Source organism: Cyclopterus lumpus, chromosome 13, assembly GCF_009769545.1.
Source record: "Cyclopterus lumpus isolate fCycLum1 chromosome 13, fCycLum1.pri, whole genome shotgun sequence".
Taxonomy (NCBI): Eukaryota; Metazoa; Chordata; class Actinopteri; order Perciformes; family Cyclopteridae; genus Cyclopterus; species Cyclopterus lumpus.
Genome location: NC_046978.1, coordinates 19,419,496 through 19,437,014, shown reverse-complemented (window position 1 = coordinate 19,437,014; position 17,519 = coordinate 19,419,496). Strand labels below are relative to the sequence as shown.

The 17,519-nt window shown below is 44.8% G+C and overlaps 3 protein-coding genes across 3 annotated transcripts; 2 read left to right on the top strand and 1 right to left on the bottom strand.

Annotated features, from left to right (window-relative positions):
• Nucleotides 1-2,399: 2,399 nt before the first annotated feature.
• Nucleotides 2,400-8,531, top strand: il4i1 (interleukin 4 induced 1). Its single transcript, XM_034549069.1, has 8 exons — nt 2,400-2,413; nt 2,597-2,678; nt 2,852-2,939; nt 3,776-4,103; nt 4,863-5,064; nt 5,244-5,312; nt 5,395-5,531; nt 7,133-8,531. The coding sequence occupies exons 1-8, from the start codon at nt 2,400-2,402 to the stop codon at nt 7,899-7,901; spliced, it is 1,689 nt and encodes a 562-aa protein (XP_034404960.1). The 3' UTR covers nt 7,902-8,531.
• Nucleotides 8,532-9,622: 1,091 nt separating this feature from the next.
• Nucleotides 9,623-10,870, bottom strand: timm8b (translocase of inner mitochondrial membrane 8 homolog B (yeast)). Its single transcript, XM_034548046.1, has 2 exons — nt 10,622-10,870; nt 9,623-9,864 (listed from the first exon to the last, which is right to left on the bottom strand). Exons 1-2 carry the CDS (start codon nt 10,721-10,723, stop codon nt 9,697-9,699), a joined length of 270 nt encoding a protein of 89 aa, XP_034403937.1. The 5' UTR covers nt 10,724-10,870; the 3' UTR covers nt 9,623-9,696.
• A 644-nt stretch (nt 10,871-11,514) lies between these two features.
• sdhdb (succinate dehydrogenase complex, subunit D, integral membrane protein b) lies at nt 11,515-16,823 on the top strand. Its single transcript, XM_034548043.1, has 4 exons — nt 11,515-11,640; nt 13,468-13,569; nt 13,875-14,025; nt 15,992-16,823. The coding sequence occupies exons 1-4, from the start codon at nt 11,592-11,594 to the stop codon at nt 16,155-16,157; spliced, it is 468 nt and encodes a 155-aa protein (XP_034403934.1). The 5' UTR covers nt 11,515-11,591; the 3' UTR covers nt 16,158-16,823.
• Nucleotides 16,824-17,519: the final 696 nt, after the last annotated feature.

Genomic DNA, 17,519 nt, shown 5'->3' with positions numbered 1-17,519 from the left:
ACAAGAGAGAAACATACTTTCAGATCTTTACCAGTTACACCCGTCTTTTATTCAGTTTTATCTACGTTTACACCTTAAAAAATACACAGATGTTTTTTTTAATTCTTGGTGTTTCAGCTCTAGGAATAATTAACCTACATTAAACCACAGAATAAAGACCTATAGGAGGAATAAAGTATATTTTGCTGCAATAGATGTATTAAAAATGCCTTTATGAGGTGTTGCTTTAACCGGTTTTGGGCCGTCTATTTATGGAGAGGTGAACTGGCGATATGATTATAATATAGTAATACGTAACAGAGGTTTCTTTTATGATTTCTCACCAGATAAACCCAGTGAAATGTGCTGGAGAGGACTACATGAGGATGTTTTCGTGGTCCAGCATCACAGGTAGAGGAATATGTTGTGTTGCTGCAATGCACGGCATCGCCTGACATATAAAAACACAACGGAGACTAAAGAGGCGTGAGAACTGAACCTGGAAGCACATTGTGACGGCCCCTGATCACGGCAGGTGTGCGGGACAGATGGCATGATGCAGCGCACCTGGGCCGGGATTGACAACGTCATAAGAGGCCGGCACTAGTGTTGCTCAGGGGGCGGTTCTATTGGAGCGTACTAGACCGGTGCGATCGTTCACCTCTTGGGCTTTGGGTTACACTTGGGTTGCACCGCCAACATCTACACACCATCATTCACGCACGCACATGGACACCACTGACGTTACTGACTGCCACACGTCATACAGGTAAACGTTTCTTTATGCGTTCAATAAACCTTTTTTAAGTATCCCCAAGCTGTTGTCTGTGGCATTTGTTATGGCCTAAGAGCCGGGTCATGACAACGTATAAAAAAACAACCTCATCTGTGTTCAGATTATGAAAAGTGTCACAACCCAACTCATCTGCCTTCAGTTTGACTCTCACTGTGGGCCGAGCGCTGACCTGGGACCAGACAGTTCGTGGTATAACTATTTGCATTACCCGATTAAAAATAAGTGAATTAAAGAGCTTTATGTGCCGGGTGGACGGGACTGTGGGCTTTGGACCAGTTTCAACTGCTCCCATCGTTTATGCTTCGCTAAGCTAATCGTCTCCCGGCTTGAGACCTGAGAGAGTTATTGATCTTTATTGATCTTCTCATCTCTAGGAAACAATAAGGCTGCACACTTGAGGCGATAACGTATCCTTTAACATTTAGATGATAAGTAACTGAGCGGGGGGACGACATGCTGCTCTTTGAACCACTAATCTGACTCAAAATATAGATAGTTTAACATGTAGAAAATAAAATATATAGTTGCCCCCTGGTGGTCAGGAGAGAGAATGCAGCTTTAACACATGAAGCATAGACTTCTATACAACCAGAGGAGTCGCCCCCTGGTGGTCAGGAGAGAGAATGCATGTTTTAACACATGAAGCATAGACTTCTATACAACCAGAGGAGTCGCCCCCTGGTGGTCAGTAGAGAGAATGCAGCTTTAACACATGAAGCATAGACTTCTATACAACCAGAGGAGTCGCCCCCTGGTGGTCAGGAGAGAGAATGCATGTTTTAACACATGAAGCATAGACTTCTATACAACCAGAGGAGTCGCCCCCTGGTGGTCAGGAGAGAGATTGCAGCTTTAACACATGAAGCATAGACTTCTATACAACCAGAGGAGTCGCCCCCTGGTGGTCAGGAGAGAGAATGCAGCTTTAACACATGAAGCATAGACTTCTAAACAACCAGAGGAGTCGGCCCCTGGTGGTCAGGAGAGAGAATGCAGCTTTAACACATGAAGCATGGACTTCTATACAACCAGAGGAGGTCCGTGGTCAAAAGTTATCTCTGTTAACTGTCCCTGTTTGCCGTTAGTACAAAGTGAATTTCTAGCTGAATTCCTTTCCTTTTTTTTGTCTTCTTTCTCTTCTTCTTTTTTTCCCATCCCTAGTTTAAGTGAACAAACTGACTTAATAAACATAAACATGGCAGACATAACTCACCATAACCTCGTTAGTTCAGCGACCTAGAACCTAAACCCTTCGACCTCCAACAACGCAGCATCATCTGTATATTGAGAAGGTCACCTGAGCTACCAGAAGGTCGTCTGACACAAACCAGCAGTCAACTGGGAAAACTTGGGAGTTGTGAGTTGTAAGTTCAGCCTTTTCACTTTAATCACTAGTTATTCAGCATTTAGCTTCGAATACCCAAAAAAAAATGGCGATGCAGCGAAACTGGAGAATGTAGCTAAATAAAGATCGTGCATTCTTACAGGAAAGCAGTACAAACAATTTCAAGATAAATAAAGGATATTTGTAATAGAAATAAAGAAGACGTGGACATGTTTTTGGGGGTTATGTTTGGGTACCACTGAATGAGCACCTTCAGGTCAGCTGTGCAGAGAGGTGAAGATGGGGGAAACGAGGTATGCTGATGACCGGTATACCCTCACTAATCTGATTTGTTCAGTGTGGTTGACTCTCGAGCCGCTGTGGGAAAATATTTCTGGAAGACCTGAGGAGCCACACAGTCCCCCTCATTAAGATCACGTCGTGAGCAACTTCACACAAACCACGCGTCCGGGTCTTTTTTTTTTTCTTTCTTCCAGACCCAGCATTGGAAGTGCAGCCCAGTTGTCCTCAGTCATGCCCGGGCTCCTGACGACCTACGAGACTTTACCTTTGACAAAGGTGAGTGGAACAACGTGCTTGTTTCTCTTCTCTAAAAGATTAAATTACGTCTCCACCAACTCTTTCATGGGTTTTTAGAAAAGAAAAAAGCGTTTGCCGATGCTATTTGTTCATGATAATGATGCCTGTGGAGTTTCCTCCGCTACAACCTGTTTGTTGTTTACTTTTGGAAGGACTCCTTTTGTGTGAGCAGCCTCAGTGAGAACAGGAAGAGGTCCAGACCGTGGAGCTCCGTCCTCAAGATGATCCCTCGCACCTTCTGTAAGTTTATGAGATGAACCGCTGTTACGCAATTCATTCATTTGAATAGTTTGTGTTAAACTATTCAAATGAATGAATCTCATTTCAGATTTTATAACTTTATTAAATTGTGTGGATTTTTGGTGAAAATGCAATAAGTATTTTAGGGCATAAGTAGTAGAGTCAGTAGTGTATATACACATACTTATGTGTATAAGTACATGTGTTAAAGCTGTATTCTCTCTCCTGACCACCAGGGGGCGACTCCTCTGGTTGTATAGAAGTCTATGCTTCATGTCTTAAAGCTGCATTCTCTCTCCTGACCACCAGGGGGCGACTCCTCTGGTTGTATAGAAGTCTATGCTTCATGTCTTAAAGCTGCATTCTCTCTCCTGACCACCAGGGGGCGATTCCTCTGGTTGTATAGAAGTCTATGCTTCATGTGTTAAAGCTGCGTTCTCTCTCCTGACCACCAGGGGGGCGACTCCTCTGGTTGTATAGAAGTCTATGCTTCATGTGTTAAAGCTGCGTTCTCTCTCCTGACCACCAGGAGGCGACTCCTCTGGTTGTATAGAAGTCTATGCTTCATGTGTTAAAGCTGCATTCTCTCTCCTGACCACCAGGGGGAGACTCCTCTGGTTGTATAGAAGTCTATGCTTTGTGTGTTAAAGCTGCATTCTCTCTCCTGACCACCAGGGGGCAACTCCTCTGGTTGTATAGAAGTCTATGCTTCATGTGTTAAAGCTGCATTCTCTCTCCTGACCACCAGGGGGCGACTCCTCTGGTTGTATAGAAGTCTCTGCTTCATGTGTTAAACTGTTGACTGTTGAGGCCCATAAAGTACCTTCCTCCTCCAGTTCCTCTGGTTCTAGTCGGGGTGGTGGTGTTCTCCGTCAGCGGGCTCTTCGGGGACCCTCTGAACGACTGCCTGCAGGACGCCGACTACGACGAGCTTCTGGACATCGTGGTCAGAGGACTCCCCGCCTCCAAGACTCCTCGCCACGTGGCGGTCATCGGCGGGGGCGTCGCCGGACTGACCGCCGCCAAGGTTTTAGAAGACGCCGGACACAAGGTGACCATCGTGGAAGCCAGCGACCGCATCGGAGGCCGAGTCGAGACCTTCAGGAACAGCGGAGAAGGCTGGTACGCCGAGGTGGGCGCCATGAGGATCCCCAGCTTCCACAGGTGAGCCCGGTCAGGAGCACGCCGCCCACACTCGAGGGGTTTAGCTTAAAGAGCCAATCCGGAAGATTTAAAAGGAAAACAAAAGAAATGTGCTCAGAGTATTTAGAGTCTTTGAGTCTTTGGCTGCCTCAGAAATACCATAAGAAATGCTATTTTATATGAATTGTGTTCTAATTTTTGTGTTTTACCATGAAGAAAAACTGTAATACAGCATTTATATCTAGTTAAGTATAATAAAGATGATAAAATACTTAGTTAGGTTTCATAAAGATGATGAAATACTTAGTTAAGTTTCATAAAGATGATGAAATACTTAGTTAAATTTAATAAAGATGATAAAATACTTAGTTAAGTATAATAAAGATGATGAAATACTTAGTTAGGTTTCATAAAGATGATGAAATACTTAGTTATGTTTAATAAAGATGATAAAATACTTAGTTACATTTAATAAAGATGATAAAATACTTAGTTAGGTTTAATAAAGATGATAAAATACTTAGTTACATTTAATAAAGATGATAAAATACTTAGTTACATTTAATAAAGATGATAAAATACTTAGTTAAGTTTAATAAAGATGATGAAATACTTAGTTAGGTTTCATAAAGATGATGAAATACTCATCGACTCTAATGAGGTGATACACGTGAATGATAAATTGATAGTTTCTAAATACTTCATCCGCCGCTGCTCTTGCAGAAAAAGTACCATTTAAAATCTCTCTTTTTATTTATTCTGCACTTATCTCTTCCACAGGATTCTGCTTTCCTTTGCCTCCAAGTTCCAGATTCGCCTCAACGCCTTCATCCAAGACGACAGGAACACCTACTACCTGATAAACGGCGTGCGACAGAAGACGCACGCCGTGGGCAACAACCCCGACGTGCTGAACTACAGCCTGCGTGAAGGCGAGAGGGGGAAGTCTGCCACCGAGCTCTTCGGCCAGACGCTCTGGAAGGTGTGTGTGTGTGTGTGTGTGTGTGTGTGTGTGTGTGTGTGTGTGTGTGTGTGTGTGTGTGTGTGTGTGTGTGTGTGTGTGTGTGTGTGTGTGTGTGTGTGTGTGTGTGTGTGTGTGTGTGTGTGTGTGTGTGTACGTTCGTGCTGTCATCGTCTGATTGTTGACATGTTTTTACGCAGGTGAAGGACGATCTCAAGGCCGTCGGCTGCAGTGCCATGATGGATAAATACGATTCCTACACAGTGAAGGTCGATATCTTGACGTTGACGCGCGCTGTCGTAGTGAGATATTTTTAGAATATTTTTACAGTTTACGTCTGATATCTGACAGGAATACCTGGTGAAGGTGGGCAACCTGAGTCGCGGTGCCCTGAGGATGATCGGAGACATCCTGAACGAAAACAGCCTCTTCTACACATCGCTGATAGAGACGCTGTACATTCAGTCTGACATCAGCGACAGCACTCAGTAAGGAATATTCTCCTCTGGTTGTATAGAAGTCTATGCTTCATGTGTTAAAGCTGCATTCTCTCTCCTGACCACCAGGGGGCGACTCCTCCGGTTGTATAGAAGTCTATGCTTCATGTGTTAAAGCTGCATTCTCTCTCCTGACCACCAGGGGGCGACTCCTCCGGTTGTATAGAAGTCTATGCTTCATGTGTTAAAGCTGCATTCTCTCTCCTGACCACCAGGGGGCGACTCCTCCGGTTGTATAGAAGTCTATGCTTCATGTGTTAAAGCTGCATTCTCTGTCCTGACCACCAGGGGGCGACTCCTCTGGTTGTATAGAAGTCTATGCTTCATGTGTGAAAGCTGCATTCTCTCTCCTGACCACCAGGGGGCGACTCCTCCGGTTGTATAGAAGTCTATGCTTCATGTGTTAAAGCTGCATTCTCTCTCCTGACCACCAGGGGGCGACTCCTCCGGTTGTATAGAAGTCTATGCTTCATGTGTTAAAGCTGCATTCTCTCTCCTGACCACCAGGGGGCGACTCCTCCGGTTGTATAGAAGTCTATGCTTCATGTGTTAAAGCTGCATTCTCTGTCCTGACCACCAGGGGGCGACTCCTCTGGTTGTATAGAAGTCTATGCTTCATGTGTGAAAGCTGCATTCTCTCTCCTGACCACCAGGGGGCGACTCCTCCGGTTGTATAGAAGTCTATGCTTCATGTGTTAAAGCTGCATTCTCTCTCCTGACCACCAGGGGGCGACTCCTCCGGTTGTATAGAAGTCTATGCTTCATGTGTTAAAGCTGCATTCTCTCTTCTGACCACCAGGGGGCGACTCCTCTGGTTGTATAGAAGTCTATGCTTCATGTGTTAAAGCTGCATTCTCTCTCCTGACCACCAGGGGGCGACTCCTCTGGTTGTATAGAAGTCTATGCTTCATGTGTTAAAGCTGCATTCTCTCTCCTGACCACCAGGGGGCGACTCCTCTGGTTGTATAGAAGTCTATGCTTCATGTGTTAAAGCTGCATTCTCTCTCCTGACCACCAGGGGGCGACTCCTCTGGTTGTATAGAAGTCTATGCTTCATGTGTTAAAGCTGCATTCTCTCTCCTGACCACCAGGGGGCGACTCCTCTGGTTGTATAGAAGTCTATGCTTCATGTGTTAAAGCTGCATTCTCTCTCCTGACCACCAGGGGGCGACTCCTCTGGTTGTATAGAAGTCTATGCTTCATGTGTTAAAGCTGCATTCTCTCTCCTGACCACCAGGGGGCGACTCCTCTGGTTGTATAGAAGTCTATGCTTCACGTGTTAAAGTTGCATTCTCTCTCCTGACCACCAGGGGGCGACTCCTCTGGTTGTATAGAAGTCTATGCTTTATGTGTTAAAGCTGCATTCTCTCTCCTAACCACCCGGGGGCGACTCCTCCGGTTGTAGCCCCGCCCTAAAGCATCCCCTGCTTTATGGTCTGTTTGACTCTAAATGACCATCATTTACTAAATGAACATCGTGCTGTATTGAAGAAGACGTGGAGCCTTCGTCACCTTCCGTCATTTGGTCCGTTGGTAACGTGAGAACGTGTATTTGTGCAGTTTGTGACAACAAGGTTTTTATTATTTTCCAGGTACTTCGAGGTGACCGGTGGATTCGATCACCTCCCGAGGGTTTTCCACCAGGCGTTAAATGCCACGACCCTCTTCAACTCCAAGGTCAAGCGGATCAATCAAACAGGCGGCGGCGGCGTGACGGTGACGTACCGGGACGGGGGGAACTCCGGCTCCCTGGCGGACCTGACGGCGGACTACGCCCTGGTCACGGCTACGGCCAAGGCTGCCGTCTTCATCGACTTCGAGCCGCCTCTCTCCGCGGACAAGATGGAGGCCCTGCGTTCGGTCCATTACACCAGCTCCACCAAGGTGGTCCTCAGCTTCGCGGAGCGGTTCTGGGAGAAGGAGGGCATCCGAGGAGGGAAGAGCATCACGGACCGGCCGTCCCGCTTCATCTTCTACCCCAGCCACGGCTTCCCCGGCACGGCGGCGGGGGCCCTCCTGGCGTCCTACACCTGCTCCGACGACTCCGCCCTCTTCCAGGGGATGAGCGAGGACGAGCTGATGGCCGTGGTCCTGGAGGACTTGGTGAAGATCCACGGGGAGCACATCCGGCCCCTGTGGACGGGGGGCCTGGTGAAGAAGTGGGGCCTGGACCCGTACAGCCTGGGGGCCTTCGCCATGTTCACGCCCTACCAGCAGGGCGAGTACGCCAAAGACCTGTTCCAGGCCGAGGGCCGGGTGCACTTTGCAGGGGAGCACACGGCCAAGCCGCACGGATGGATCGAAACCGCCATGAAGTCGGCGCTCCGGGCCGCCAGAAATATTAATAACCTCTCCGTTTAGTTTATTTATTTATGAATCGCAAATACTTTGGTTTGCACCCTCATAGGACTTGTCTGGTTTCGGGGGTTTAGCTTGTGGGTTCTGTGTCTAGCTTGTGGGTTCTGGGTTCAGCTTGTGGGTTCTGTGTCTAGCTTGTGGGTTCTGTGTCTAGATTGTGGGTTCTGGGTCCAGCTTGTGGGTTCTGGGTTCAGCTTGTGGGTTCTGTGTCCAGCTTGTGGCTTCTGGGTCCAGCTTGTGGGTTCTGTGTCTAGCTTGTGGGTTCTGGGTCCAGCTTGTGGGTTCTGGGTTCAGCTTGTGGGTTCTGTGTCTAGCTTGTGGGTTCTGGGTCCAGCTTGTGGGTTCTGTGTCTAGCTTGTGGGTTCTGGGTCCAGCTTGTGGGTTCTGGGTCCAGCTTGTGGGTTCTGTGTCTAGCTTGTGGGTTCTGGGTCCAGCTTGTGGGTTCTGGGTTCAGCTTGTGGGTTCTGTGTCTAGCTTGTGGGTTCTGGGTCCAGCTTGTGGGTTCTGGCCCATCACATGATGTGACCCGTGTTTTGAACATGTTTTATGATTCAGGTGTAAATTCTGACAAAGATTTGCACACACACACACATGTTATCGTCCCCCTGGTGGTGGTTTGCAGGAATTGACTGGTCCCTGATTGTAACACTGAACTATGAGCTGATTATCAATGTATTCAATGTATCCTTTTAAATAAAAAATTAATTGTTTGGTCTAAAAAACTGAAAATCCACGAGTCCGAGGCGGTGAACGCTACCGGCTTGTTTTTGAAGTACACCGACAAATAAATTATTTAATTATGTAATCAATGTTTTGCTTGACAAGTGACTCACGTGATTAATTAGTTATCTATTAATTAATACTTAGTGTATATAAGCAGAACACAATACTTACACATCTTTGTGCTTCAGTTGATTTTTTACAAAGAAGGCAAATTTGTTTTTAGAAGCTTTAGAAACAGGAAGTGTAAAAAAAAAAATCTTCATGTGACGAAATACTTTGCAGCAAAATCTAATATTTTGTACGTGATATTCAACCTTTGTTTCTTTATAATATATTTAATACTTGACTTCTTTCTTTTGTATAAAAAGAAAAAGGTAATAAAGTCGTTAACGAATGCGAGATTAGAGAGTTTAGAGTTAATAAGTCGCTCTGCTAAACAATCGCTAGTCAACGGCAAGAACGTTTGATTTGTTCCACGTGTCAAGTTTTAAAGATTGTTTTCGCACGTCAAGAATATCTAATCATGTCATACAAGACGGAGAAAATACATAATAATACATTTAAAGACGACGCAGACCCTGTTGGGTTAACGGTAAAAGTCTCATACCTGCCAGATGTCACACAGCTAGGTGCAAGCGCGTGGCTACTCCAGAGGGGGCGCCATTGAGCCAGTGTTGACGCACCGGAGGCCGACGCCCATTTCAGGCTTGAGTTCCTCCAGCGGCCCAAAAAACGACCCGTGACGAACTTCCAAAAGTATCTTTTAAAGTGAGAACATACTGTAATTCAACTTTTTTTTCCAACTCACACAATTGTTTTCGTCTTTGGGGGGGGGGGGGCGGGGCCACAAGAAGGGGCGGGGCTTCGCCTCCCCACAGCTGGATTCGTTCCCTTGTTTTTTTTACGGTAAGTGCACGAAGCATCGGAGACAGGAAGCCGAACACGAGTCCCTTCAGTAATGTCACAAAACAGGAAAAAAATAACTCACACGGCAAATGATACGCCATCAATACAAAACATTTAATTCACGTAATCTTTAAGTCCACCACCACCATCATCATCATCATCATCTTCATCAATGGGCGCCCTTCTGCACCATCTGCGTGAAGCGGTTGGTGATGGTCAGGGTGGTGTCGATGAAGCGCTCCACGCAGCTCACCAGGCACGTCTCCGTCCGGTGGTCCAGCTTGGAGCCCGGGCTGTCCACGCACTTGTCCCAGCAGACGTCGGTGAAGGTGTGCACCTGGGAGAATTATGGACCGTTTAATATCAATGAACACGTCTGGGGGATTTAATTAGGGGGCTGGGTGGAACTTCTGACCGTGAAGAAGGACTCGTGTGGATTTGGAGAAGCAAGTGATGAATATTAATAAAGAAAACGTTCAAATTGAGAATTGAATTTTGGTAGAATCGTGTCAAGATATTCTTTAACGACAACAGATCTGGGTTCAACATTTGGATTTCTCACTGTGTTAAACCAGAAGAAACATACACGCACACCACACACACTTATATAAATATAATTTTTTTTTTTTTTACTTACACACATTTTATATATACACCATTTTTTTATATATATATATATATATATATATATATATATATAAATAAAAGTGTGTGTGGTGTGCGTGTATGTTACATTACATGTCAGCTAAATGACATGTAATAATATATATATATATATATATATATATATATATATTTAAAAAATGGTGTATATATAAAATATATATATAAAATGTGTGTACGTAAAAAAATATATATATATATGAAAAACTTGCATCATATTCAACAACTAGCGAAGTCCTTTTTTGGTCGGAATAATCAAATAAACTTGTAGCTCTCGTAGATGAGAGAGTGGCTCGGGGCTCGCGGCTCGGGGGCTCGCGGCTCGGGGGGCTCGCGGCTCGGGGGCTCGCGGCTCGGGGGGCTCGCGGCTCGGGGGCTCGGGGGGCTCGGGGCTCGGGGGGCTCGCGCCGACTCTCAGGTAGAATACGCACCTGGGCCTGGAACTGCGCCTTCTGTTGCTCTATCGCGATCATGCGCTGGAGCTCCGTCGCCTCCGCTTTCTCCGACGCACTGAAGTTCTCAAAGCCGTCCATTGTGTTCACCACGCGGTCACAGCACACCCGGGTTCTGTGCGTCGTGAAGCCGGCGAGAGGAGCTGACCTTCGGCTTCGGGACCCGTCGTAACGCCGCTGATCTCCGGCTCTCGTCCTGTGACGTATGTAAATCGACGTAAGAAACGTGACGCTCGCAAAGATATTATTAGACATAACAGGAGCCTCCTATCGTGAAAAAGAGTTGACCTAAAATATACACAAGTATAACTTAGGGGGAATATATTGTATTATTATTTAAATATAATTATGTAATTCATATTTCATTGGTTTGTGACTTTTGTGACCGACATCTGATTATTGTTGTTTTATTTTTATTCACCATCTTATTCTTCTTAGTGCTTACTATACTTGACGCTCATTATTATTATTAATAATAATAATAATAATAATAGTAATAATAATGTTAATACATTTTATTTGTTTAGTGCTTTTAAAAGGTACTCAAAGGAACTTTACATGTTAAAAACACGAACAATAAAATAAATAATATTATGAACAAGTTATATCAATGATCTGCATTATACGCTTTTAATAAAAACACAATACAACCCCAAAATAACACACATATCAGACATATAATAATGCAATATAAATATAGTAATTCTAAATTGATTTATTATTTTTTTAATATTATCACGTGAGAGTTTGGAAAAAGTCCATGTTAAACATTAAACGATATTAACTGACTTAATTGGACATTCTCCAGCAGTGAATTAAAAACAACTGCAGTAATCCTTAAATAAAAGCGGGTTCGCTCATCTTCTCAGACATCCACGATCTTTGCGCCACTGTCCAACGGACCGACTACATCCGGGTAACTGCGGTTGACCTTGGTTGGTTGATCATCATGGCGGCCATCGTTCGGTTGAGCTCTGTTTGTCGCAGAGGAGTCAAACGTGAGTACTTCCGTCTGTTTTGAGCTTTATTGGGGGGTTTATTTCTTCTTGAATGTCCGTGTTCAGTGGCCGCACGTCACCGGCCCGTCGCCTGATGCCTCTCACGCGGTTTAACGGACGTGATGACGACGCGCCCGTGGACCAGACCCGGTCCGAAATGAGTGAATTATAAGTTAACGCGCTTATACGATGACGTATGAATGAAAGTGTAAAACAAACGCGTTGGTTCGTGAGGCGAGAAGACTTCGGCTTTACTCGGCTCCTGTCGGAGAAGCCGAAGAGCTTCTCGTGTTTCAGTTAAAGTTCATGTGAGAGCCTCCTGTTTGGGTCGAGGATCTAAATGTAAACCAGACTTCTTTAACCCATTGGTACCCATTGTTTATCCATTGGGTACCCATTGGTACCCATTGGTTACCCATTGGTACCCATTGTTTATCCATTGGGTACCCATTGGGTACCCATTGGTTACCCATTGGTACCCATTGTTTATCCATTGGGTACCCATTGGTACCCATTGGTTACCCATTGTTTATCCATTGGGTACCCATTGGTTACCCATTAGTTACCCATTGGTTACCCATTGGTTATCCATTGGTACCTATTGGTTATCCATTGGTACCTATTGGGTACCCATTGGTACCCATTGTTTACCCATTGGTACCCACTGTTTATCCATTGGGTACCCATTGGTTACCCATTGTTTACCCATTGGTACCCATTGTTTACCCATTGGTACCCATTGTTTACCCGTTTGGTACCCATTGTTTACCCGTTTGTTACCCATTGTTTACCCATTGTTTACCCGTTTGTTACCCATTGTTTACTCATTGGTTACCCATTGTTTACCCATTGGTACCCATTGTTTACCCGTTTGTTACCCATTGTTTACCCATTGGTACCCATTGTTTACCCGTTTGTTACCCATTGTTTATCCATTGTTTATCCATTGTTTACCCATTGTTTACCCATTGTTTACCCATTGGTTACCCATTGTTTATCCGTTTGTTACCCATTGGTACCCATTGTTTACCCGTTTGTTACCCATTGGTACCCATTGTTTACCCGTTTGTTACCCATTGGTACCCATTGTTTACCCGTTTGGTACCCATTGTTTACCCGTTTGTTACCCATTGGTTACCCATTGTTTATCCGTTTGTTACCCATTGTTTATCCCATTGGTACCCATTGTTTACCCGTTTGTTACCCATTGTTTACCCAGTGGTACCCATTGTTTACCCGTTTGGTACCCATTGTTTACCCATTGGCACCCATTGTTTACCCGTTTGGTACCCATTGTTTACCCGTTTGGTACCCATTGTTTATCCATTGGTTACCCATTGTTTACCCGTTTGTTACCCATTGGTACCCATTGTTTACCCGTTTGTTACCCATTGTTTACCCATTGGTACCCATTGTTTACCCGTTTGTTACCCATTGGTACCCATTGTTTACCCGTTTGTTACCCATTGTTTACCCATTGGTACCCATTGTTTACCCGTTTGTTACCCATTGGTTACCCATTGGTTACTGTTTAAAAGAGGAACAATAAATACATTAAAAAAAAAAAATATATATATATATATATATATATATATATATAAATATATAAATTAATTTAATTAGTGCTGGGCAAAAGATGAACAAATTTAATCGCATGATTTTTCTGTGATTAATCGCATTATGCGCTAAATTCAAGAATGAATTTAAAACTAGTGTTTTATATATATATATATATATATATATATATATTACAGTACAAAGTCATTACCTTTTTAAAACAGATTGTGATGTTCTCCAGTGTTCTGATGTTCTCCGTCTTCTCTTCAGCTCTGTTCTACCAGGCCACCTTGTTGGCCCGGCCGCTGGTCGTTCCTCACCAGGAGCCCCACCAGCTGACAGCCAGGATCCACAACTCACAGGCTCTCAGTGGTGAGGAGTACACACAGGAGTACACACAGAGGAGTACACAGGAGTACTACACACAGGAGTACACACAGAGGAGTACACAGGAGTACTACACACAGGAGTACTACACACAGGAGTACTACACACAGGAGTACACAGGAGTACTACACACAGGAGTACTACACACAGGAGTACTACACACAGGAGTACACACAGAGGAGTACACACAGGAGTACTACACAGAGGAATATATATACACACACACACACATTTTGCATGTGACCTTTAATCATGCAGACAACGTGCTGACTGTTCCTCTCGCCCTGCAGCTGGCTCCGCCTCCAAGGCCGCCTCCTTGCACTGGACCGCAGAGCGAGCATTGAGCGTGGCGCTGCTCGCCATGGGACCCGTGGCCTACTTCAACCCCTGTCCCGTCATGGACTACTCGCTGGCTGCTGCCCTGACCCTGCACGGACACTGGTGAGACGGGGAACCGCTAGCCCGACCCCTCTGGTTGTATAGAAGTCTATGCTTCATGTGTTAAAGCTGCATTCTCTCTCCTGACCACCAGGGGGCGACTCCTCTGGTTGTATAGAAGTCTATGCTTCATGTGTTAAAGCTGCATTCTCTCTCCTGACCACCAGGGGGCGACTCCTCTGGTTGTATAGAAGTCTATGCTTCATGTGTTAAAGCTGCATTCTCTCTCCTGACCACCAGGGGGCGACTCCTCTGGTTGTATAGAAGTCTATGCTTCATGTGTTAAAGCTGCATTCTCTCTACTGACCACCAGGGGGCGACTCCTCTGGTTGTATAGAAGTCTATGCTTCACGTGTTAAAGTTGCATTCTCTCTCCTGACCACCAGGGGGCGACTCCTCTGGTTGTATAGAAGTCTATGCTTCGTGTGTTAAAGCTGCATTCTCTCTCCTGACCACCAGGGGGCGACTCCTCTGGTTGTATAGAATGCATCTTTTAAGACTCTTCTCATTACTCCATCAGATTCAGATCTAAAAGATGGAGAACCTGTGAGTGAATAATTAAAGTCTTGTTCCACGGAGCACAAAGAACCTTCTGGTTCTCCCTCGCGGGCCAAAAGCCAAACGTGGCGCCGGCGCCGGTCGGTTCCGGCTCTGTTTGACGGCTTCAGCTCAACGTCGCGTCGCCGCGTTCGTCCGTCACTCAAAGCGCCGCCCGGCGGGCGTCGGCCGCAAATCCCAGTCACGAGTGGCGATAAGCCTTTTCCTAAGTCTCTCAAAGGGGGTCTGGCCGAGTCCTCTTTGACCGAGACCACTTGAGACGAATGCTCCGGTGTCACTCACAAGCTTTTATCTGAAGCGGTGCTCTGGATCAGCCGGGTTCTGGAGCGCGAAGGAATGTTGGAGCCGGACGAGGACTACGGCGGAGCCTGAACGCATCATTAGAACGTTATCATTTCCCTTTAGCCAGTACTCATGTTCACTGAGCGGAGCCTGAACGCATCATGAGAACGTTATCATTTACCTTCAGCCAGTACTCGTGTTCACTGAGCGGAGCCTGAACGCATCATTAGAACGTTATCATTTCCCTTTAGCCAGTACTCATGTTCACTGAGCGGAGCCTGAACGCATCATGAGAACGTTATCATGTACCTTCAGCCAGTACTCATCTTCACTGAGCAGAGCCTGAACACATCATGAGAACGTTATCATTTACCTTCAGCCAGTACTCATGTTCACTGAGCAGAGCCTGAACACATCATGAGAACGTTATCATTTACCTTCAGCCAGTACTCATGTTCACTGAGCAGAGCCTGAACACATCATGAGAACGTTATCATTTACCTTCAGCCAGTACTCATGTTCACTGAGCGGAGTCTGAATGCATCATGAGAACGTTATCATTTACCTTCAGCCAGTACTCGTGTTCACTGAGCGGAGTCTGAATGCATCATGAGAACGTTATCATTTACCTTCAGCCAGTACTCGTGTTCACTGAGCAGAGCCTGAACGCATCATGAGAACGTTATCATTTACCTTCAGCCAGTACTCATCTTCACTGAGCGGAGTCTGAATGCATCATGAGAACGTTATCATTTACCTTCAGCCAGTACTCGTGTTCACTGAGCGGAGCCTGAACGCATCATGAGAACGTTATCATTTACCTTCAGCCAGTACTCATGTTCACTGAGCAGAGCCTGAACACATCATGAGAACGTTATCATTTACCTTCAGCCAGTACTCGTGTTCACTGAGCGGAGCCTGAACGCATCGTCATGTAACTGAAGTGAACCTCCGCTGGTTCTCCGTTAGCGGTGCTGCTAACGTTACTAGCTCTCCTCCTGTTGGTCTAAACACTGATTGGTTGTTTACAAAGTCACATGCTCAGAGAAACATCATGATCTTCTGGTTACTGGAGGATAAAACTTTATTGACACTGATGGTTGACGTTGGGCTGGTTTTCTCCTCGCAGGGGGCTCGGTCAGGTGCTGACGGACTACGTTCACGGGGACACAAAGATCAAGATGGCCAACGCCGGCCTCTTCCTCATGTCCACCGTCACCTTCGCCGGCCTTTGCTACTTCAACTACAACGACGTGGGCATCTGCAAAGCCATCGCGCTGCTCTGGAGCAAATGAACCAGACCGGTGGACCCGGGACCTGGACCTGGACCGGGACCTGGACCTGGACCGATTTCTGTATAAAAATTCAAGGTGTTCGATGTAAATTCTTATAAATATATCATTTTTGACAATATAAGTGTCATTGTAGCAGTTTCTTGCTCCAAAACATCATTTTTTCCTCCGATGGAGATTAACTCCTTTAAGACGAGATGATTCATGTGCGGTTACAAATATACAATATCAAAAACATTTATGACGAATCTGGCTCGGAACGTACTTTAATTTATTTTGTGTTCGGGTCCCTTTATTTTATTTTGTAGCTGATTTCTTCAATCTTTTGTTTTTCGATCACAATGTGTACATAATGTTATCTTTGTGCCCGTGAACCATCAGTGCTGGTGTGTCTCCATCTCATCGGCCCGTTGGGATTAATAAACGTCAGGAAGCGCTTCGTGAATTCAAATCGTCGCGTATGAATCACAAGCTCCTCCCACTTTGAGTCAGCAGACGCTTTTATTTTGAAAGGCACATTTCAGGCTCTTTTTGCTGGTGTGTGTGTGAGGTTCGATGAGCCCGGCTTGTGATCTCTGCACATTTACTCGTAGCCTTTTAATAAACACGTTGCATGCAGCTTTTATTTTTGTACCGCTGGAAAAAAAATAAACAAACAACTGGATTCAATCTTGTAGTAAATGTTTATTACGGCTTTAAAAAAAAAAATTAAAAAAAGTTTGTCTGTTTCCGTCTTCAAACATCATCACTTTGTACATTTCTGTTGCATTAACATCTTTTCAGATTAAAAAACAAAGAAAAAAAAATGAGATGTGGCAATAAAATATTTGCTCTGTTCCAGTCTCGGCGCAAATAAAGTTGCTTTGCAGATTGTTTATTTTATTTTTTTAACATTTCATTATTAAACAATGTACAATATATTTAAAATGACAGTTCTAAAGACACTGAAGTCGTTTTCTACACACAAACCACCACTAAAACTATTTTATCAATCGAGCGCCGTGTTCTGGGAACTAAAATTACTGTTTTTATTCACTTGGAGAAAAAGATTTATTTTATTTTTTCACATTAAAATGTTTTAATGAACAATGTTTACAACAATAGAGAACAAAAGGTTTCACACTGTTCTAAAGTTTGGGGTCACCAAACTAACGAATCAAGCTTTTCTGATCCTCTATTATTGTCTTTTAATGCTTTTATTTTGTAGGAAAGTCCTCTTAACTAGTTATTTAGTTTAAAACACGGAGGAGCAAAATCTGTTCAACCAGAAAGAGACAAAGAAGAAGAAATCAACATTTTGTTGGTAAAAGAAAGATTTATGGGAACAACTTCCTGTTTCACAATAAAGCACCTTGGAAAAAGATG

Bases quoted from the DNA above. Each gene is read 5' to 3' on its own strand.
- sdhdb (XM_034548043.1), top strand. From the start codon at position 11,592: ATGGCGGCCATCGTTCGGTTGAGCTCTGTTTGTCGCAGAGGAGTCAAA. The intron at 13,570-13,874 runs GTGAGGAGTACA...CTCGCCCTGCAG, and splicing joins CAACTCACAGGCTCTCAGTG to CTGGCTCCGCCTCCAAGGCC. The intron at 14,026-15,991 runs GTGAGACGGGGA...TTCTCCTCGCAG, and splicing joins CTGACCCTGCACGGACACTG to GGGGCTCGGTCAGGTGCTGA.
- il4i1 (XM_034549069.1), top strand. The intron at 4,104-4,862 runs GTGAGCCCGGTC...TCTCTTCCACAG, and splicing joins AGGATCCCCAGCTTCCACAG to GATTCTGCTTTCCTTTGCCT. The intron at 5,313-5,394 runs GTCGATATCTTG...GATATCTGACAG, and splicing joins ACGATTCCTACACAGTGAAG to GAATACCTGGTGAAGGTGGG.
- timm8b (XM_034548046.1), bottom strand. From the start codon at position 10,723: ATGGACGGCTTTGAGAACTTCAGTGCGTCGGAGAAAGCGGAGGCGACG. The intron at 9,865-10,621 runs GTGCGTATTCTA...TAATTCTCCCAG, and splicing joins AGGCGCAGTTCCAGGCCCAG to GTGCACACCTTCACCGACGT.